General features: G+C 33.9%; 1 protein-coding gene across 4 annotated transcripts in view; it reads right to left on the bottom strand.

Annotated features, from left to right (window-relative positions):
• LRBA (LPS responsive beige-like anchor protein) overlaps window positions 1-24646 on the bottom strand; it is a 623871-nt gene that overhangs the window by 173865 nt on the left and 425360 nt on the right. For all 4 annotated transcript variants that reach the window (XM_072975847.1, XM_072975846.1, XM_072975849.1 and 1 more), the window contains 4 exons: window positions 19931-20048; window positions 17700-17802; window positions 7438-7553; window positions 2884-2996 (listed from right to left, as the gene is read on the bottom strand). In XM_072975847.1, coding sequence (XP_072831948.1) covers window positions 2884-2996; window positions 7438-7553; window positions 17700-17802; window positions 19931-20048 — 450 coding nt within the window. The remainder of the gene's footprint in view (window positions 1-2883; window positions 2997-7437; window positions 7554-17699; window positions 17803-19930; window positions 20049-24646) is intronic.

The following is a 24646-nucleotide window of genomic DNA, read 5'->3' as shown; positions in this document are numbered from 1 at the left end:
GATTCCATGCAAAGGAAACTGGATCTGCTGAGTGGACTGGTCCCTGCAGAAAGTAGGCAGTGATCCTCAGATCGAGACTGTGAATCACTTAGATCCTTGTACTTCTGCTACGATTGGGTACTCAGTAGAACTTTATTTAAATACTTCACTATGGCCCAAAATGGATTTGAACGAGTTAAGAGAAACGACTGTGTATATTCTTGAAATAAGTCAGCACTAAGAACAAGAAGTCTAATGTTCTGAGAACTTCAGAGTGACCTAGAAGGATGAGGGAGCAACAATGCTTGAAAGTACAGGCAGGGGACAAGCACAAAAAATGTCCAGGTGGGATCTGTGGAGTATATGGACATTCTTCAGGAACTGCTAGAAATTTCTAAAGTAAGAGCTTTAAGAAAAAGATTAAACAGATGGGAGCAAGGACTCAGTACTCTTTATACGTTAAAGGAAGTATTATCCTAAATTTAAATCGGAGGAGTCAGTTTCAACTCATGATATATTTCATCTTAAATTTTTTCCTAGGTCTCTTTAAAAGGGCCTAGAAATAATGACAAATCTGGTAGCAACAAGCACAATAGACCAAACTGGTTTTTCAGATATTATTACCCTTTAAAAAGGTTCCCGCTAGGGTTCCCTAAAGAAATAAATGATTCTAGAACTAGACCAGAAAATGTGAGGGTCAAGACAGGAGCACCTTGTTACACCAGAGAGCATGGAAGTTTTCAGAGACTAGTAAGATTACATCAAAATGACTCAGGAGTAACTTGAAGAAGCTCCCCATGGTCAAGGGTTCCCCAAGGAACAAGTGATCATTAATAAAAATATTAACTGCAGCAGAATGAAACATCAAAAATACTGTAGTCTATGAGTTCATAAAGATATATATTTTTAAATTAGGTTCCATTGGAGAGTGCTAGGAACCAATTCATTGTTTTAAAAGCTGGCATATAAAAAGAATCATTTATCCTGCCTTTCCAATCTGAGGTACTATTGAAAAACTTAACAGCAGATGAATGGAAGTGTCTCCTTAGAGAATGATTCCCAATAATAAATGAAATAAAAGTGACAAAATTTAAATATCATGATTTTGCGATGCTTACTAAACTGATGAGTCCAGGCATTCCGTATCAATGGCTGTTAACATGACAAAAGAAAAGTAAACTAGGTTTACGTGTCCTTTGACAGAAGAATTCAAAAAACTGCCTAAGAGGCAGTCTTGCCAAAAATACCTAATGTGAATTCTCTGAACCTCTGGAACCACCTACCAATTTATAAGAAATATAGAAGACTTGTTTATACCACAAAGAGGTAATAAGTGAAACCCACCGTGTGAGAAAATATACAAGACAGTGTGTTTCTTCAGCTAAAATATCAGAAAAAATTAAAAACAAAAGAGAAACCTACTTAAAAAGAGACTTAAGAGATGTATCAGTTGATTGCAATGTGTGGTTCTTCTCTGGATCCTGACTGGAATAAACAAACTAAATAGAATTATAAAAGTTGTAATTCAATTGGAAATGTGACACCGACTGGGTATTTGATATAAGAAATTATTGTTAATATTTTAAGTTTGCTAATGGTTTATGGTTGTGCTTTAAATAGAGTTTTCAGAAGTACACATTGAAATATTAATGAATGGAATGATATGATGTCTGGGACTTATTTCAAAGTAATAAGAGAGAGAGGGAAAGAAAATGAGAGTAAAGATAAAATAAGAATAACTATGAGTTGATAATTATTGGAATAGAGTGATTAGTACATGAGAATGAAAATATATTATTATGCCATTTTGTCTACTTCTGTATACGCTTGAAATTCTCCATAATAAAAAGCTAAAAAGAAAAAAAGAGATATATAACCCTATTTTTTATCACAAAATGATGATTCAGGATATTCTATTTATTGATAATCCAGGACAGAAAAGGGAAGTTCTTCAAGAATACCTGAAGATATAAGAAAATACTTACATAAAAATCAGTATGTATGTGTATATGTATACATAATGTAATTATTCCTTATTGATATGTGATAAATTAGGGCCAATTTTCATTTTGTTATTTACACGTTTTACATTTAAAAATGCAACATACTTAAAATTAATTTATTAGAACTTGAGGGAAATGTCTTGTATGTTTTGTTAATGACTTCATTTCACACATTAATTGAATGGTAGGCCCTGTGCTAGGCAAGGGAGAAATAATGGTGACCAAGAACTTTATGGGGCTTAGTGAGGAAATAGGAAGAACCAAAACAAGCAGGTAGAAAAATATGTAAAATGCAGGATATTTTAGGTGCTCTGAAAGAAACAGAGAGCAGAATATCAGGGAAGGAAGGTGGTCAGGAACGGTCTTCACGAGGAAGTGTTCCTAAAGGACTCACAAGGTAGGGAGACGAACATTAACGACAGAGAAGGCAAAGCTCTGAGTTGGGCAGGGTGCGTTCTGCATTCGTAAGTCAAGAGGTGTCTAAGCACCGAATTTATACAATTCAAAAGTAGGTTTAAAGGGGGTCCATCTTGTTCTAGTGAGGAATGGATCAGAGAAGGGCAAGAGGTGGAGGGTTAGGAGACATGGAGCAGTGAGGGGTGACTTGTCTTTTCAGAGGAGTACGGTGAGACGTTTCCATGATTTTCTTCATATCTTTTACCAAGTGCTAACACCCTTAACAGAGGTAGATACTGTACTATTAAATGTACATGGAGAAAAAAATATAACTATTGAATTTACCATGCATATTAAATGTTTCAGTTTTAAATGTGAGAATAATTTTTAAAAAGTATATTAAAGTTATAATTATACTAAAATATTTTTAAATGAAGTAGAAGAAAGATAATCAAATTTATTTTTATATGCAAGATAGTATTTCTGATGAGTACTAAGAAATTACCTTGGACAAATCTCTGAAGTTACTTGGCAAAGTAAGGTCCAGTTCTTCTGATTCATAATTAGTAATGACCCAGGGAAACACTGGATACTGATTTAAATCATTGTAACTCCGTCCTGGGAGAGGGAGAACAAGTAATTTTTAATTTAGAATAATAAAATGAAATGATAAACATTTGGGAATACACTTTACAAAAATAACAAGAACAACAATTTCTGAGTGCTAGACATTGTTCCCAGGGCTATCCATTCACTATTTAATTGAATTTTCACAGTAACCCTATGAAGTTATTAGTATCATACTCATTTTACAGATTAAAAAATTGAGGCACAAAAGTTTATATAACTTGCCCCAAATTATGCATCTAGTAATGGTCAAACTATGTTCAAATCCAGATACTCTGTACCCACATTAAGTTCTTATAAATTATACTTAACTATTTGTATTAGTTGAGTGCGTGCACCAAATTAAATAATCTCTACTAAAAAGTTTAAAAACAGTTTGCAATCATAGAGTTTTTCAAAACCAGCATCCTTTCTCTGCCATTCATTAGCCAACCAATGAACCAACTAATCAACCAAGGTCAGGTGACTTAACCCCTGTGGGCATTCATCTGTAAAATGACGAGGCTATTCTAAATAACTCTCAAATTTCTGTGACAGCTTTCAAATTCTATGCTTCTCTGAAAATGATGGACAGCATTCTCAATGTTGCTTACCTCATTCCTAAATACTGCCACATACTCTCCTATGTTTCTTCTAAATTAATGACATTCAATGACACATTTAGGTCTATAAAAATATGAATAAAACAAAGGATGAGGTAGCCTATCCTGTAGAAACAGCAGTTGTCTGGATACTGCCACTCCAGGGAGGCTGCAGAGTGGATGGCATCACTGTTTCAGGAGTAAAAATGTTGGTTTTTGACTCCATTTTACTAGCCTATGACATACTTTCATTTGGATTTAACATGAAGAGAATTTTATGGCTAAAATATAAGAAAGACAAGTATAGTAATGTTGCTGGAATTCCCTTCTTATCGTGTATGATATTCTATTGTCTCCAGTTTTTTCCGGTTCTCAAATACATAGGGATGTCATATAAACATACAGCCAAATATTCCAGTAGCTCTCCACACAGACCCTTGGTATCTAAGCCTTCACTACAATTAGATGTTTTTAACTTTTTTTTTTTTTTCACTCTATTCATCATGGGCTTCAAGAACAGAGTTCTTCCTTGACTGACCTGGAAACAGTCCTACAAAACTTAAATAACTAGGACAATTTTAATTCAGAGGTAATGATGTCACTACATATTTCTGTTAATTTTAATTTCTGCCAGAAAAAAATTACTGAACTTAACAGCAAAAAGCAGTCTATTTTGTTGCCCTTTTTCTCCTTGATTTTCTTCTTCTGATTGAGATGTTGGTAAACAGTAAAATCCTCATTCTAAAAAAAAAAAGAGTATGCACCTACTCATTGTGAACAGACTTCTACTAATTAAGTTAAATTCAGAATATAGTTACTGAATGCCTACTGACTGTCGTTTGGGAAATGTGTCGTGATATCATGAGAACCTGTATGTATCACAGACAATACTTTAAAAAAACATTAAATAACAGGAGACTCTACCCTAGCTTCTAGTGCATATAAAAACCATCCAAAACAAATGATTGAGTCTTTAAAAAGAATATCCAGGGGATACATTTAAAAGACATTGTAGGCAGAGGGGAGGGTATAGCTCAAGCAGCAGAGTGCATGCTTAGCATGCACGAGGTCCTGGGTTTGAACTCCAGTACCTCCTCCAAAAATAAACAAATAAACCTAGTTACCCCTACCCCCCAGCCAAAAAATGAGTCAGTAAATAAAATTTTAAAAAAGACATTGTAGGCTCACTAAAAGCTATTTGAGAGCAGACCATTTCATAAATGCTTTCCATAATTATCACTGCAATCTACAGGTTAACTGATTTACCACATGTAAAATATGTCCATTTAAACTTGCTATATAGTTTCCTGTCTCTACTACTTAAAAATCCTTTCAGTCACTAGTTATATAACCCCCGCTAAAATCCACGTAACTGTTCAAACTTTCTTCATCCTTTCCCTCAACAGACTGTGAGATGATCATCCTCCTCACTGATACATCTTAGACTTCCTCAGTGTGAGCCCTGAACTTCCAGTTCTTCTTGATACTCCCTCTTCTCCACGTCTCTAACAGCATCTTTATTCTCTGCAAGGTGTAACTCTTCTGTCTGAGCTCCTGAACATACCTCCCTCATAACTTGAATTGTTAGGTTTTCCTCTCTCTTCTTCTTTCATGGTTTCTCTCCTCTGCCTTAACCCATCTCCCTTTACTATTACACAAGAAAGCTGTAATCTGTATCTAATGTTCTCATTTAATCGCCAACCATTCCGGCCTTATAATCAAACTTTTTTGCTTGTTTTGAAAATGAACTTCTATAAAGTAACCAGTAAGTTCTAAGATGCCAATGCCAAAAGCATGGCCTGTACTCATTCGTAACTCTCCCCTACCTCTCCATCACATTTGGTACAGTGGCCAAGGCCTTTCTCTCCCCCTTTCCCCTTGTGTCTCAATACTTGTTTGCTTTCCCTTAGTCCTCCTCCTCCTAAGTCTACAACCTCTGGGATCACTCATTTTCTTCTCTCCTTTAATAATTTGCCCTCCTTTTTGTCATGCTCAAGAGCATTCCCCAGACCTTATCTCACTGCTTCCTGTATCACCTGGCTTGGTATTCTCAGCTCTCCCGGTGATTTCCTCTCCATGCAGGTGGAATTCCATGTCCTACCTCTAAGTTCCATATCCCCTCTTTTACTTACACTCCAACAATTCCTTTTGATATCTTATCTTGTATGTCTTGCCAGCAACAGTAAAATCATCATCTTTCCATAGATTAATTCTTCCAACTTCTTTTTCCTTTAATGGCATCACACACACTTCCAGACTAGAAGCCTGGAAGTCTTTTCTGACACTTTCTTCTCATTTACCCCCTACATTCAAGTCAGCTGAATGTCAAATGGTTTGTACCTTGTACATTCTTATGTTATCTAATCCTTTGTTTTAATTCCTACTGTCGCCTAATGCAGGCCTTCATTACTTTTTACATATATTTGCTGCCTAACTTTTGCTCTCTGCCTAGACCCTTTCCATCTCAATTTATCCTTCATACTGCTTTCAACTTTACAAACAGTTCTGATATCATTCATTTGTTCAAAAACTTACAAAACTTTCCCTGTGAATTTATTGCTAACTTTCAAACTGACAGAAAATCTTCCATAAGAAAGTCTCCAGACTACCTTTCTGGTTTTCTTTTTCATTATACCTTTATGAATATGTATTTTATATGCACACACACACACACACACTCCATACCATTAATTGTTCTCTACCTATATTTCATCTCTTGCAATCTTTAAAAAATTATTTATTTATTTATTTGTTTGTTTTTGTTTTTGAGGGGTGTGAATTAATTAATTGATTGATTGATTTTTTTTTTAGAGGAGGTACTGGGGATTGAACCCAGGATCTCGTGCAAGTTAAGCATGCGCTCTGCCACTGAGCTATACCCTCCACCCCTGCTATCTTTGTAAGTTCACTTATGCCTTCAGTTTTACACAGAATGGCTTCTAATCTCCCAGCCACCTGCTCCGCTAGCTAAAGTAGTATCTATCCTTACACAAACATGACATGTTTCCTGATTTTTGTTACTCCAACCAACTGAATGAACGTGATACAACTGCAGCCTCTCTCTGCCCTTCTAATTCTCATGGAACTTTGTATCTCTTATTGAATCTGGAGGTGTCTCTTGCTCTAGAATCACAGAAATGCTCACATTCATACTTAAAATAATTTCTATGAGAGTAAACAGCATGTCTTATTCTCCTTGTATTTCCTTTGTGCTTCAAATATAAAACATGTCAGCCCATTGAACTGAATCTCAAATGTCTCCCAGTTGTAGTCCTTCCTTTCTTTCTTCTAATTTTCACATATGAAAAGTAATGACACATTTCTATTTTTACTTTCTTTCAAAGTGAACAGTTTCCATGGATGATCGTCAGTAATATTACATGATTACAGACCTTGTACAGGACCATTTAGTTTTCAGATTTTCACATATGGGTCATAATATAAATATTCCTTTACTTCACATTTTTACCTACAGTTTTCTTTTTTCTATGTTGTATTTCATTGTTTCATTACATGATATATTACTAATTATGTTATTAATAGGTTCTTAAAATTTTAGCTGTTTCTTCATTCCTACTATTCCACAATGAATCCATTCTTCCTATGTTAAATAGTAGTACATTTTCATTTTATATTTTTTAAAAAGTGTATACCCATTTTTAATTTCTCTCAAGTAGCCAACTGTTCATGTACAACTGTAAACTCTATTATCAAATCAGTCTTGATAAGGTATTACTGTAGTAATAATGAAAATAAAAACAGCCTATTTATACCAGTACTGAAAAGAATCAAATCATACCACAATGAATAATTTATCATTTGAAATAAGTCAACATCTGAGCTTAAATTACCTGCTATTGTGTTGAGAAACATCAAGTATTCAAAATTTGAAATCTCTCTGTGTTGCCATCGCTGGGTCATATTAGAAGCTTTAAAAAGTTGACGTGGACTCGCTAATGAGATACGCCTGCAAGAAAAAGAATTTGACATAGAATCAATTTAAACTTCAGATTAACTATATTATAATAATAAATCATGAATATCTGTGCTCATTTAAAATGGCAGCTGTATTTTTCTGAGAAGTTCTATCCATGTTATACTAATGAATCCTAGAGATGTTTCGATTGACAATTAATGATTAAACAAATGATCTGGACTAGCGACCGGTCTACTGTCCATGTTCTGTTCATTAAGGTAAGCTGTCATTACAAAGCCATTATAATATCTAGGCTCCATAAATGTTGATTAATAATAGTATGACTAATAATTCATACAAGATATAAAAGGAATTCTATTAACTGAGAAATGCATATAAAATTGTATTCACATCTTTATCAATTTTAATAGTCATCTCTTAAAGACAACATATTTGTACATTATAAATTTAAACATTACATTTGCATACCCACTGTAACAGGGGAAAGAGGATTCTAACTCTAGGTGTTTATTCATGGGATAGGGTAAAGGTAAGAGAAACTATTATTTTTTTTATATAGCTTAATAAAAAACCAAGTTTTCTGTGTTTTGTCAAGGCAATGTAAATAACAAACGATACAACTGACCAATACCAAATAGGTGGCAGGATGAATTATTACATTTGGAGCCCAGAATCTCAGAAACTATGCTGTCACAGTTCTTCTTACCAGTGAGGACAAGGTAACTTTTTTTTTAAAGCTTTATTTACAAATGGATAATTTACATACCATGAAATTTACACTTGTAGGTGTACTATTCAACTACTTTTTAAAGTAAATTTCTAGAGTTGCACAATTATCACCACAATGTATTTCAGAATATTTTAATCACTACAAAAACTTGCTTTGTGCCTTTCTACAGTTAATCCCCATTCCTCTCCCCAGCTCTAAGCAACTATCAATCTGCTTTCTGTCTCTATAAACTTGCCTTTTCTGAACACTTAACGGAATCATACATCATGTAATCTTTCACATCAGGCTTCTTTCACTAACTATGATGTTTTCATCCATTTGGTAGCATGTATTAACAGCTCTCTTCTTTTGATTGCTGAATAGTATTCCATTGTATGAATACAGAATATAACACATTTTTAAAATCAATTCACAAGTTAATAAACATTTAAATTGTTCGAGTATTTACCTGTCATGAAAAATGCTACTAGGAACATTCATGTACACTTTTTTGATGAACATTTGCTGGCATGTCTTTAGAATAGATTCCTAGGAGTGGAATTGCTGGGTTGTATGTTGAGTTTATATTTAACTTTTTGAGAAAATGCCAGTTTTCACTTATACATTCCAACAAGCAATGTAGGATGCTCCAATTTTTCCACATTTCTGCCAATACTTGCTATTATATATTTTGTCATAGCCATTCTGGTCAGTGTAAAATGGTATCTTATTATAGTTTTAATGCACACTGTTGAACATCTTTTCATGTATGCATTAGCCATGTTTATTTTGTTTGAGGAAATGACTATTGAAAAGTTTTCTTCCTTCATTAGTTGGGTTGCTTCTGTCCTACTACTGAGTTATAAAAGTTCTTTATACATTCTAGATATAAGTCCTTTATTAGATACATGATGTACAAATATTTTCTCAGTCTGTGACTTATGCATTCATATATTTAGTGATGTGTTTAAAGCACAATAGTTTCAAATTTTGATTAATTCAATTTCTCAATTTTTGTCTTTCATGAATTATGTTTTTGGTGTCACATCTGAGGACTCTTTGCTTAAATGAAAGTGATGAAGCTTTTATCCTTTATCTTATTTGAGAAGTTTTTTAGTTTTAGATCTTAAATATAGGTCTATGATATATTTTGAGTTAATTTTTGTGAATAGTGTGTGGTAAGTGTTAAGTTTATTATCTTGCATGTGACTATCCAATTGTTTCAGTATCATTTATTTAAAGATTATCCTTCCTTCATTGAATTGTGCTAGCATCTTTATTAAAAAGCAACTAACCATAAATGCAAGGGTTTATTTCTCTATTCTGAGTTTAGTTTTATTCATTAATATCCCTATCCTTGTATAAATGCCATACAATATTGATCACTGTGGGTGTATGGTAAGTTTTGCAATTAGATAGTGATAGTCCTCTAATTTTGTTTTTCTTTTTCAAAGTTGTCTTCGCAATTCTAGATCCATTGTGTTAGCTTCTCAATGTCCAAAAAAAGTGTACTAAACTTTGATAGGCATTATGTTGAATTTACAGATCTGGGGAGAAAGGACATGGCAATCATGTTGAATCTTCTGATCCATGAACAGGGAATGTCTCAAGTTACTGATGTCTGTCTTTATGTTCTAACAGTCATGTTTTCATTTTCACTGCAAAAATTGTACACACTGTCATCTAGGAATGACGATTTCCCTTTCCAATCTGAATGCCTTCGGTTTTCCCCTTTCCTTCCCTTCTTATCACACAGGCTGAAATCTTCAATTTAATAGATTGATAGAAGTGGTAAGAATGGAAGACTGAAGTCTTCTCAATCTTAGAGGAAAAGCATTCAGTCTTTCAGCACTGAGTACAGTGTGTGCTGTGGGGGGTTTTGATGGATGCTATTTATCTGTTTGTAGAAATTCACTTCTATTCCTAGTCAGTTGAGAGTTTCTAGTCACGAATGTGTATTAGATTTCGTCAGATGTTTTTTCTGTGTCTACTGAGATGATCATGTGGTTTTTCAGTACAGTATTCTATTAAACTGGTAGATAACATTAATTGATTTTCAGATTTAAACCAATTTGCAATTCTGTGATAAAACCCATATGGCTATTTCATAATCCTTTTTATATACTGCTAGTTTTGGTTTGCTAACATTTTGTAAAGGATTTTTGTGTTATGCGTTCCTTAGGGATATTGGTCTATAGTTTTTCCTTGTGATGTCTTTGTCTGGCATTGGTATTAGGGTAACATTCGCCTCACAGAATGAGTTGGGAAATGTTTCTTCTTCTTCTGTCTTCCGGATGAGTCTCTGAATTTTCAATCTAACTAGATAAGATTCACCAGTAAAGCCATCTGGGACTTCATTTTCTTTGCGGGAAGATTTTTTAATTACTAATTCAATTTCTTTACCTGTTACAGGTCTATTCAGCATTTTAATTTCTTCTCGACTCAATTCTAATAATTCTGTCTTTCTAGAAATCCCTCACCTCAACTGTCTAATTTGTTGGTCAGTGTTGTTCAGGATATTTCCTTCCAATTCTTTTATTTTCTATATGATCAGTAGGAAGTCCTTTTTTTCATTTCTGATTTTGGTAATTCATGACATGTCTTTTTCGTATAGTTAGGCAGTTAAAGTATGTCAATTTTATTAATCCTTTCCCGGAATCAGCTTTTCTTTAATTGATCTTATTTATTGTTTTTTGTTTGTTTTTCATTGGTTTCTGCTCTAATGTTCCTTATTCATTTCTTTCTACTTTTTTTCCATTTACTTTGCTCTTTTAATTTCTAAAGGTGGCACCATAGGTCACTGGTATTATTTAGGCATCTCAGGATTTCAGATGCAGGTATTTAAAGCTAAAAACTTCCCTTAAGCACTACTTTAGCTGTGTCCCACAAATTTTGATATACTATAGCTCTGTTGGATACAAAAACCTGAATCGCTGCCCTTCCGAGTGCCATGGGAGGAAGAATTGCTGGGTGCAGAAGTGGCCCAAAGTACCAAGGACGATTTTGAAGAGCTGCAGCAGCATTTGTGGAAACAAGAAGAAAGAAGCTTCTAAGCTCAGACACTCTAGATGCAGGGAGGTATGCAAGGGAGAGAAACTGGCACAGACCCTGGAGCGAAAAAAAAGGAAAAGGAAAAAAGGAGAAAAACAGTCCCCACTACTCCAGTCTCCCCGTGTAGCCTGATCTCTGCCTTATCCCGTACTTCACACCAAGCTTCAAACTGCAAGAGAAGATGATTCGGTAGCTGTTATAATCCCTGATTACACACGTCTAACACTTGGTTAGTGTTTCTGAATCACATGACAGGGTTGGGCAAAACTCACAGTGAAGAGAAAACTAAAATGAGGCTGCGGGTAGAATCTTCGGGCCAATTCAATGTACCAGTATGGCTTATGACCAGTACTGATGTGCACATGCTTATACAGTTGGGTACTCATAAAGTGTCAGAGAGAATATTACAGATCAAGAAGAGCTACAGGTAGAAAAGTGATAGTAGGGCTAATTCTCCTGTCATTTGTCATCAGTAGTAGGTCAGGATTTAATACAAGTGTCTCTACCCACATCAGTCCTATTGACTGACAACTCAGAAGTCTCACACTTAAACCAGAACCAAGAGAGGCAGCCCATAAACTGCAACCAAATTCACAGGCCTGCTGGCCAGCTAGAGCTTGTTGACACCAAATGGACACACTCACAGCACTCAACCTCCGGCAGTCAAAAACTGCTGATGCGATAAGCAAACGCCATTTTTCAGCCAATGTCTTACTGATTTGTCATCAAATCTTATCTTCTTTAAATACTGTCATCCTTTGGCAACACATTTTCCTGGATTTCCTAGTTTTCAAGCCCCTCCTGTTTTGGTTTTTCTGTTTCATTTACCTAACATTTCAATGCTGCCCTTCCCCAGAACGTAGCCCCAGTTCATCCTACCCATTCTACAGTCTCCCCCCAGATGACTCCATTCCCTCTCAAGGCTTCAAATTTCATGAATGGTAATGATTCCCAACTACCACACTTTTCATTTGAGCTCTAGATATATCTTCTTATGTTCAACTTCCTATTCAACATTTCAGTCTGGACATCTCTCAAGAGTTTCAATTTCAAGCGATCTGAAACTAAATTTCTCCTTTTCAGTCCATTCACCTTCTCCCCACAATCCTAAGCCCAACCCCAACCCCAACCACTGGGGGAGATGGAGGAAGGATGCGTACAACTACTCCTTCTCCAGTGGTCCCCATCTCAGTCAGTGCTATTGGGCCATTCAAGCTGAAACTTGGGGAGACACACTGGACACCTCCATTTCTCATACTCCAAATTTAACTAACCTTCAAATCACATAAACTGTATCTCCTCAAAGCCTCTAAACAGGACATCTGTCTTCAACTACACTACCAGCATCAAATCTCACCTCGATTTCTACAATAAGCTCCCACCTCCAAATTGACACTCTCTTCCTGAAATCACTAAGTGCCAGTGATACCTGCCTTCCAATATTCCTTAAAATACTGGAAGATCCATCTTGTTTCAGGGCCTTTACACATGCTATTCACTCTTTCAAGGGTTAGCTGACTCTATTCCTTCAAATCAAAATGTAAAAGTCACACAGGAAGACATTTTGGACCATCTTATCCAAAGCATTTCATCTCCACTCCACTAGTCACTATCCCAACACCCTAACTACATCCTTCCTGTCACACATTTTAAAATTTTATTTACATATTTGTTTAAACATCTTTGGGCAAGACGATATCTATGTTGTACATTACATGACTGATACACTCTAGGTGTTAAAGATCTGTTTACATGACTGACTCAATAAATTAAGACTTTTAGCTTTCATTAACTGTGGGAAAACACTACAAAAAGTTTCCAAGTATGATAATACATATTAGGTGATAGATAAAAGTATTTTTTAAAAAATAAAGGGATAATCAGTAGGAAAAAGGACTTTTTATTAAGATAAGGAAATCTACTATGCCATTTTGAGCTGCTTCCTCCTGCACCCTGAACTTCCTCATTAAATTATAAAATTATCTAATCAAAAGCTTTACTGGCATTGTAAAGCAACGACTGCTAATAATTCAGAAGGGTCTCTTATAAAAGTTGTAACCTGTTACATGTCCACAAATTCTTTTATACTTTCTCTTCAAGAGATGAAGCTTGATTTTCCTGCCCTGGAGCCCGGGTTGGGTTTAATAACTCACTTGTAACAAGTATAATGGAGCAGAAATGATGGCATGTGATACTCGAGGTAGGTCATAAGAAGAGACTGGGGATTCTGCTTCATTCTCTCTCAGATCACTTGTTCTGGGGAGAGTCAGCTCCCTTGTCATGGAGACACTCAAACAGCCTATGCAGTGGCAGACTTGGTAAGGAACCAAGTCCTACTTTCAAGAGGCATAGGAGCACATCCTCTTGGAAAGCCCCCTGGCCCAGAATGACTGCAGGCCCTACTAATATCCTGACTGTTATTTGTTGCTTCTATTTCAACTGCATTTGTCATAAGATACAAACTTAAAAAACTGAAATAAATACTAATTAGGAACAGCTCAAATCAATACAAATTTAGGTATGCCAAAAAGTAAACTAAGTTTCTACGGCTAATATGTTTCATCAATCAATAGAAACATCATGCTATTCACTCTTTTCCTAGTTCTTAAATTAGTTAGCTAAATTGGATTGATGATGAGTTAATATCTACTAAGAAAGAAAACAATTAATGGTCATTCTCTTTAAAGATAGCCAACTGACTCCAGCACACAGGCAAGAGAGGTATAACCCCACACTCTCCCAATTCCCTGTGCCGTGAGATGCTTTGGCATTTTAACATTCCTTTCAAGTAGTTATTAAGTTAATTTGAACAATATAAATACTAGTTATTAAGTCCATATGTATACACAAAGTTAATATTTGAACTCTGATTTATCAGAGGTTAAAGATAAAAGTTTTAATTAAATATACTGTAGTTACAAAATCCTTAACATATGGAGTTGATATTTATATCAACAGAGAAAAAATTGCAATAAATATGACATACAGCAAAGCCTAATCATTTTTATCAAAATGATAAAAATTTTTTATCTGACTTATCATACATGTTAAATAATGGTACTTTTGAAAATGAGTATGTAATGAGCACTTTTGTAACTGAGATATTTTAAATATAGGGCCTGTTTTTGCAATGAGATAAAATTGTTGAGATAAAATTTAATAAAACAACATTTACCAAACTTAAGTGTACAGTTTAATCAGTTTTGGATATACCTATTTCTATAACCACCATTACAATCAAGATATTCTGCAAAATGGTCCCCGGCATCCTTTTGCAGTGAATTCCTTTGTCCCTGGCAGTTCCTGGCTCCTGGCAAGGATCTGCTTTCTATCACAATACAGTTTTGTTTTTTCAACAATTTCACATAAATAGAATCATAGCCCATGGCTATAATGTGTGAAGGCCACGATGCCTCCTCACTTCTTTTACTAGCACAATGCTTTTGAGATTCATCCCTGCTGTTGCATGTATCAGTAGTCAATTCCTTTCTATTTCCGAGTAGTGTTTCATTGCCTGGATGCACTACAATCTATTGATCCATGCACAGTTGATGGAACTAGAAATGTTTTCAGTTTGGAACTGTATGAATAACAGTACTATTAATATTTGCTTACAAGTGAATGTATGTATATATATTTTCAATACTCTTGGGTAAATTCCTAGGAGTCACAGTGACAGGACATAAATTAAATGTATATTTAACTTTGTAAGAAGACTAGCAAACTTTCCAAAGTGACTATACTAATTTGTATTCCTACTAGCTTGGTTCTAGAGTTCCTGATGAAGTGGTCTGTTTTTTTTCAAAAAGTCATATAAATAGAATCACACAGTATGTGGTCTTTTGTGCTGGCTTCCTTCACCTAGTGTAACACTTCTCAAATCCATCCAGGTTGTTCCCTGTAATAGTAGTTTGTTCCTTTTCACCGCTGAGCAGTATTTTCTATTGGATGGATGGATATATGATAATTTGTCCATTCACTAGTTGATGACCAACTTGGCTATTTCTATATTTTTTGTGATTACAAATATGGCTGTTATAAACGCTCATGAACAGGTCACCGCATGAATAGACGTATTTTCTATTCTCCATAGATGCCTTCGAGTGAGACTACTGGTATATGTGGTAAGTTTATGATTAATTTTATATGAAACTGCAAAACTGTTTCCAAAGTGGCCACCACTTTACTTTCCCATAAGCAACATGTGAAGCTCCAGGTACTGTGCATTCTTATTAGCTCTTGTTACAGGTTTTTAAAAAGTCATTCTAACAGCTGGGCCATGACATTACATTGCAGTTTAACTGGTGTTTCCTCGATGACTAATGAATGATGTGTGGCACTTTTGCATGTGTTTGATATTTATATCTATTCTTTGCTGAAGTATCTGTAAAAAATCTTGTTTTCTTTTTAAAATAGGTTGTTTGTCCTACTATTAAATGTAGGAGTTTCTTTCTTTTTTTTTTAATAGTTTTTTAAATTAATCTTTAAACTTTTTTTGTGGGGAAGGGTAATTAGGTTTATTCATTTATTCTCAGAGGTGGTACCAGGGACTGAAGCCAGGACCCTGTGCATGGTAAGCATGCACTCTACCACTTGAACTATATCCTCCTTGCAGTAGCTTCTTATATATCCTTTATACAAATCCTTTATCACTTTTAAGTTGCACAAATATATTAACTCAGCTGATAGCATATCCTTTCATTTTCTCAAGAGTGTCTTTCAAAAGCCAATGGCTTTAATTTCAAAGGTCAATTAATGATTTTTTTTTCAGTCTTACCTAAGAAATTTTTCCTAACTCAAAGTTACAAAGATTTTTCTCGTATATTTTTTTTAGGAAGTTTTACATTGGCACTTATGTTTAAGTTATGTTACGTTTTGAGTTAATTTATATGTTAGGTAAAGGATGAGGTGGGGTTTGTAGGGTTTGTTTTGGGGGGTTTTTTGTATGTGTTTGCATATATGGCTATCCAATCTTTGACTACCATTTGTTGGAAAAACTATCTTTTCCCATAGACATAGATTGATATTCTTGTTAAAAATCAAAATGACCATTTCTGTGTGGGCTATTTCTGGATGCTGTTATATTCTACTGCTCTTTAAGTCTATTTCACAAAAGACATTAAGTCCTGAAATCACATAGTTAAAGTTCTCCAACTTTGTTTTTCTTTTCCAAATTGTTTTAGTTACTCTAGATATTTGCTCCACTTAAATTTTAGAATTAGCTTGTCAGTTTCTCAAAAAAGGCCATCTAGGATTTTGAATAGAATCGTTGAACCTATAGATCTGTTTGGAGAGAACTAACATCATACTTATATTGAGTCTTTCAATTCATGAACATGTTATGGTACAACTTTCCACTTTCAGGTTTCTTTAATTTCCCTAAACAATGTTTTACAGTTTTCAAAGAGCAAATATTAATATTTTCAATTTTATCTATAGATGCTTAATTTTTTGATACTATTTAAATACTCTTTAATTTCAATTTCCAATTGTTCATTACTACTATATAGGAATAAAATTACATACGCTACAAAATTGCTAAACTTGGTTATTAGTTCAAACGGCTTTTTAAAAAAAATTTGCAGTTTCCTTGGGAATGTACACATTAAGTCATGTACATAAACTATAAAAGATAGTTTTATTTCTTCCTTTTCAATCAAGATGGTCTGTAGCTTCCTCTTCTGATAATGCCTTGTTGTGGATTTGGAATTCAGGTAATGCTGGCTTCTCAGAATGACTCTGGAAATTTACCCCTCTTCTCTATTTTCTGTAAGAGTTTGCAGAAATAGTATTACTTCTTCATTAAACATTTGACAGAATTTGCCACTGAAACCATGTAAGTGAGGAATTTTCTCTGTTAGAAGATTTTAAGCTACAAATTCAATTTCCTCTATAGAGCTATTAAAGTTACCTATTTCCACTAGTGAGATTTGACAGTTTGTGTCTTTCATGGAATCTGCTCATTTCATCTAAGTTGTCTAATTAAGGGGCATAAATTTGTTCATAATATTTCCTGATTTTATTTTTAATATCTTTAGGATCTGTAGTGATATCCCTTCCTTCATTCTGATATTAGCAATGTATCTTTTTTTGTAAGTCATGCATAGATATTTATTACATTTATTAATCTTTTCAGAGAAATAACTTTCCATTGTATTGATTTTTCTTTATTGTTTTTGATTTCTTCTTCATTAAAATTCCCTTGTTTATTACTTTCTTTTTTCAGCTTAGTTTGGTATACATATGTTCTTCTTTTTTTCTCATTTCTTCAGACAGAAGTTCATTTGACTCAAAACAAAACAATACACTAATAATCATCATTTACTATGAAGCACAAAAGGTCATGCATTTCAAAACACATAAGAACAAATATTAATATAGGTTATTTTCCACATTTATTTCATATAGAACAGTACCTGGTTTGAGGCAATCCAAAACTGGTTCCAATACCAACACGAGGTAGATAGTTAACCACTTTCTTCACTGTTGCAGGGTCTGGGAAGTTGAACATCACAGCAACTATGAAAAATAATTTTTAAAAATTAGAATAAAATATGGTTTTCTCTCTGGAAAACTGACTTCTTGGTCTAATAAAATGCTTACTCTTAGTTCAGGTATCTATTATAGAATTTTTACCATATTACTTTTATTACAGTATATATCAAGTTCTAATATTAATATGCCAGAAATGATAATCATTTTACTCATAAACTATCAGATCATTCCTTCTCTAAATACTGTCAGAAGTTATATCAACTATTGCTGCATTAATGTGACATGATGTTGAGATTTTATCAAGCTACAATTTTGAATGTACAGAATTGAATTTTTTATAAGTAAAAAATGTAGCTATGAATTTCTATAAAAAACTTTAAATTTTTAAGTTTACATACTTAACAATCTAATACCAAAAAGGCTACAAATATAGCTGTTAAATTGTTGGTTATATTGCTAATGATGAATAGCTTAAGAAATATTCTCTTTACAATGTTTATATTTATGCTTTATATGTTAATATAATTCAGAACAATGTGTGACTTGAAGAAAAAATTTTTCTCTGTGATTAATAATCAAATTTAAATGCTTTCTAATCATTGCTATTTCAATAATTACACATTTTGAGACAATTAATAAGTGTACATCATATATATAAGTATATTCAAAATATAAATGTAATTTACAAGTCATTTATAAAATTTTATCCTTCTTAAAAATATGAAAATATCAAAGTCATAAAATCATGAATTAGAATTTAGGAGATATTAATTTGGTCAACCTTGAAATTTTAATTATATTAATTTCTATTTCAGTACCATAAATAATCTACAAGTACTCATCAAGAAAATGATCCTTCTATCTAGCCTAAAAAATACTACAAACCAAAACATTTCATCGAGGTTGGTGTAGTTTTTAAACACTGGCATTACATCATGTTAGGTACATTTTGGGTAAATAAGTATATGATCTTCACTAAGAACCTAAAGTATATTTAGAACTATCATGTGTATATCCAACATAACTTTTTAATAAGCTTCCTTATATATCCACTATTACACTGAACACAAGGGAAGAAAAAAAAACAAAAAGAAAAACTCAGGTTATGGCAGATGACCAAGGCCATGAGGGAAAGGCAATAGAAAAACACACGTACAAAGATATAAAGCAAAGACGCGTAAGAAATTTCAAAGAAGGAAAATAAATGAGGATGAGCAAGTAATAAATACTGTAAGACTGAGACCCCTCTGGGACAGCAAGAATGCAGACTGAACTAAAGTGTGAAACAGTCACTTGATTATTTGCCTGGAAGAATTATGTTTACATTAGAAGAAGAGGTATGTGTGTGGGAGAAGACCAAATACGAAAGGGAAAAACATCTTTTCCTAAAGAAATCTGTACTCCCTAGAGAAACATGATTTCATTAAAAAATGTATGGAATATATGTTATGTGTAGATTTTTTAAATGACAACTTGTAGGTTATTGACAGAGAAAATAAGAAAATTTCAATCTATTTATAAAAGAGTATGTAAAATAAGTCATAGAGTTTTATATAATGTCCCTTGTATGCCTCCACTCATACCCAGCAATGCTTTTTCCTTCAAGTTCACCTTGTCTCTCCTTCTTGCCTTAATGAATTTCACCAAGTTCAATTCTAAACCCACAAATTGAATTTTAGTTCTTTCAAGAATGATGTAATACAAAGCAACCAGGACAGTTCAGTACCATTTTCTGATGGTCCCTTTATAAATGGCAATAGATTAGACAAAAAATTAAATAAATGTATGAATCATTTGATTACTCTCTCCCCTCTCGAAATGCAGCCACCTTCCAGAAGGAGTTTGAGCGTCAGAGCAATGTTGAGGACATCCAAACTCCACAACTGATTAAATGGGTAGTTATTCCTCGTATTTATAAAGCCTTGCACTAATCTGTGATTTGGTCAGAAAAATAAAACTCCTACAAATAATTCTAAGAATGATCAAGGGCTGGAGGGAAACCATGAAGATGCACGTGGTTCGAAAAAGAGGTCAACAGGGCAGAGAGTAGGCTACAAAATTCTATCTAAATGGAAACAACATGGCATGTTAAAAATGAAACTTCGGGAGATGGCGGTTAGCTTTGTAACAATATACGTCTGCGACATATTACCTCTGTTTGCCATAAAGATCTCCAAGGCTGTATTTTGCAAAAGATAACGACGAGAAAAGATTGATCGTATCTCTGTGAACAGCCATTTTCCATGCAGCCCTTCTGTATATGCCAGGATCTAGTGAGGGAAAAAAGAATCCCAAGTAAGTAAAAACAGTAGAATTTTTTTTTTTTGTTCTTCCTGCCAGTTAAAACAGAAAAGTCCCTTTTAAGAAAAAGAATTTCTAAGAATTGAATAAACAGTTATTGAATTAATTTGGAGGGTGACTAAGAAAATAGACTGAAATTTATGGAAAAGATGCTTAAATGAAAAAAAAAACAGAACAGAACTATAAAACATCTACTTATAAATATATTTGGGGCTTTTTAAAGTAATGATGTAATCTACTATTTTTCGGGAAATACATACTACATTATTCATTAATTTTTGAGTCACATTAAAGAAGTAAAATTTTAGACAAAGCCTTAAAAAGGAGAAAGACCTCAAAAAGATGTCCTACAGGCTTATAGATCACTCATAAAATTCAGTTGCATATAAGATGATTATAATGTAGCCCCAAATACTTTTTACGTACTTTAAAAATACATATTTAAGCTCATAACCGAAAAATCACACTTACAAGGTCACTGTTAAGCTAACAGTCGCTCATTTAGGAAGCACAAAGACTGACTGTGTAAGAGGTTAAGTATCATTTTGTCAGCTGGGCTAAACACAAACCTGCAAATGAACTCAGCATAATCTCTCTATGGAGTAGGTGGTTGTCAGAGTAACTTGTTACAAGTCTTGTCATCCCATGTGACAGACGCAGTGGTTTAGAATGCTTTGCCAACTCAAAGTAATCCTGTCTTTAGTCCTAAGCCACTTTGTTGCTTTGTTATTCAAGTTTTGTTTTTAAAAAAATTCATTTCGAAAGCTTAATTAGGAAAGTGTTAAAGGAAAACCAGATATGGAATTTCTCCGCATCAATACTTCACATAGTATTAATAAAAAAAGTATTTGCCATCAAAAACTGATGAAAATCTGTAAAAGAAAATTCAGTTAAACAACTAAGATATATCTCTCAAAAATAACCACCATTAAAACATACAAATCAAAAGACATTTGATTACGATATTGCATCGTTGGGACAAAGATGAGACAAGCAAAGAGAGGAAAAATAATGAATAGAAAGAATTTATCCTACACAAATGTTCTTATCTATACCAATCTCCATTTTCCAGATCTTAATTGCAAAAAAAACCTGTATTTCTCAATGTAAAACGCAGGGTTTTGGGAATGAGGGGGAGTGAGCAACCGTATTTAATTCGCAAAGTATATATATAGATTTTTCTACAGATATTATTCTATCTCTGGCACCACAGGATCTAGAAATGAAATAATGGGTACAATTCTTAGGCTCAGTGCTTTTTGAAAAACAAAACAACTCAAAGTCCCAAACAACTAATCACACTTTCAGCTTTAAAACTGGTGATAAGAGAAAATCCCACTAGCTCTTTCATACAATCAATACCTATGTACGTAAGATCAAGAGGAATTAACAGAAAAAGAGAAGACAAAAAAATGGGCACTACTCTCAAGACTTTTTTAAAGCAGAAGTCGCCTGAACCCGTTTCTCACACCATAACCAGTTGGCCCAAGCTCCAGAGTCTGCTGTAGCCTCCTTCGTGGTCTCTTTCCTTCTATTCTTACCTGTAGAGTCTACTATAACCAGAGTAGCCAAAGAAAATAATTTTTAAAATATAAAGCACATCACATCACTTGTGTATTTAGTACCATCCAGTGGATCCGTGTCACATGCAGAATAAACTCTGAAGCTCTTTATAATTGTTTATAAAGCCTGATGAACCCAACTCCTTCTTCCTCAGGGCCCTATACTTGCTTTCATCTCTGCATGGAATGTTCTTCTCCCAGATCTTCACAGCCTTGGCATTCTCACATTCAGATTTCTGCTCAAATGTCTCCTCCTTAGAGAAGCCATAGGATCTAAACCCCACCTCCTCTCTTACCACCTCATCCTACCCCAAACTCTTCAGGTTTCCTTCACAATACTTATCAGTACCAGAAATTACAATGTTTCCTTGCTTGTATACTGCCTCTTCAGCACTCCAGTACGGGAGCCTAAGTTCTACTAGACCAAAGACTTTGCACACACTTTATTTCCACCTTCTAGAATAAGGACTGGCACAAAGTAGGTGTTTTTAAATGATTACATGAACCAACAAATGGCAACTGAAACTCCATATACAATCCAAATTAATTTTGTACAGGCCATATGATATTTTAACAAAATTTCAAGTAGTTAAAAGTACTTGGGAAAATGGATCTTTACATAAATGTTCAGATTTATGGTTTCTCAGGAAAAACTGGAGAATCTGCCCACCTTGATCTAAATGCCACATAGTACCACTGGCGAGCACTCTCTGGGAACAGTTTCCACTCATTCGCTCATCTGCTATTATCTGCCTAGTTTCCATTGGTATTTGAGTTTGCCATACTTAACTTTCCAAGTAGCAGAGAATCTAATACATGTTCTGTTCCACTTGCAGTCCAATCTATCCAACTATTAATACGGGAAGTGAGACCCAGACAAGTTAAATACTTAATACAAAGTCCTTACGGAAGTTAGTGGCAAAGTCTGTCCTACTTCCAGGGTTTCTAATCCAAAAGTCCAGCCCTAATTTACATACCACATTGTCACATTTCTAAAAAAAAAAAAAGATTTAAATGTTTGATAAAGTAGAGCTCAGCTCATCAGAAATTTCAATCAATTACACTCGTTTTCCTGTACTGGGGTTTATAAGTGAAAGGGGAAAATCAAATGAAAACAAACAACAAAGGACCTCTTTAGCTCTGTGATATGCTAAGAATATCACACATTGGTCTAAAAATTCTACCTTTTATATCTTTAGAGCTACATAATAAGACTTGTTGCTCATAATGGTGATGTCAATCATTTCAACATCAGTCATGCAATTAAAGATTTAATTACACTCTAGGATATCCCAATTATTAGCAGAAGTCAATATATTTAAACATTATTATGAAATTTTAATGAACTGAAACAGCTTTCCAATTGATCAAAAAATTCAAGTTATATCCCACTCCTTTAAACAGTACAGTTATTTTTAAAACCTCCTTGAATACAGCAAGTGGCATGTCCTTTAAAATTTGTTTTATTACCAATTGTCAAACATATTCATACTACAGGATGTGACATAAGCGCCATGCACCCACTACTGAAATTTACAAAATCCTAACACTGTACCACATTACTGCACATATTTAAAAAATTAATAAAGCATTACAGATAAAGTTGAAATTCCCATACATAACCTTTCCTGATCCCATTTTCCTACTTCTTCAGAGCCAGTCACTATCCTTGTTTTGAGGTTTATCATTCCCAAGGAAGTTTTTATACTATTACTACATACACATCCACAGATAATATCCAGCATTGTGCTACATGTTTTCAAACCTGATATAAACGATATCATACTGAAAGCATGACAGTGTGCTTTCAAAATTAAATATAAGCAGATGAAGTAATGTTTTAAAACTCAAAGAAACAGAAACAGGAGAGACAGAAAATTATTTAGAACTGTCAAAGGTATCAAAATTTAAGTATCAGACTGACTTAAAAAAATTAACAAATGAAATTCTATACTTACGGTCAAAATAACTGGGGTTTAAAACAGAAACAAAGAATCTCGTAAATAACAGAATTACTTGCTGAAATCGATATAATAACATTTCTTTAAAGTATTCATTAGGAAAAGGTGTCAGTACTGAAAAGCAGCTGAGGCCTAGCTAAGCAAGACGTTTGTTTCGTATTGGAATAGTATATTCCTGGTCGGAGGCTTCACTTCAAAGTCTCTAGAGTTCAATTAAAACTGGATTAGGTAGAAGCAGACCCTTCTTTGGGACTTTCTGTTCACCGAAACTCTACATACACTGACAGCACCCTAGACAGAGGTCTAGCCCTCCAATGAATCAGTTGCTATGGAAACCGTATCATTACCATTGCTCTGTGTTATGACCCCAAATCTAGAATAGCTTGAAAGCTTAAGCCTACAGCACTCTCTTTGAATGTTTAGCACCTTGTTTTAATATTGTTAGTATTATTATTAGTGAATTTAACTTCCATCTTTTAATAATTTGTTTCAACAAAGATAGTTTGTTAGTTAAATGTTTAGGTAAGGTTGTAGAGAAGAAAAAAGAAATCAGTATATAATATATATGTATACACACATGTAAGTATATATACTGTTTCTTTACATTAAAAGGACCAAGACTATCCTCTTTAAAATTTTTGTCTGAAAGTTGTGACTCTGAAAAAGGATGTATTATTTCCCCCAAATAATACACACATTTCTTTTTCCTACCCTTTAAACAGTACACTATGAATACATAGGAAAATTTCTTCACCCTGTTGCATTTATTGGCTTGAAAGCAAAACATTTTTCACCTTTAACGATTAATTTTGAAAAGCTTATGAATTTATCCAAATAACACCTTTTCTCATCCTCACGAAAGAATAAAACATAGAAACTTACAATATTGTCTAACTGCATGATACTCTTACTTACTGAATATTAGGCATGTTCAAAAAGTAGATTTAAATAGTCTCTGAAAATATAGCCATATTTGTCTCAAGAAAAGAGGTTTTGTTTTCAAAATCTACCTCAATACATTTAAAACATTTACAAATTCTTTTT

This window comes from Vicugna pacos, chromosome 2 (assembly GCF_048564905.1).
Source record: "Vicugna pacos chromosome 2, VicPac4, whole genome shotgun sequence".
NCBI lineage: Eukaryota > Metazoa > Chordata > Mammalia > Artiodactyla > Camelidae > Vicugna > Vicugna pacos.
Note: the sequence above shows the minus strand (reverse complement) of the source record. Positions and strands in the feature narration are given on the sequence as shown.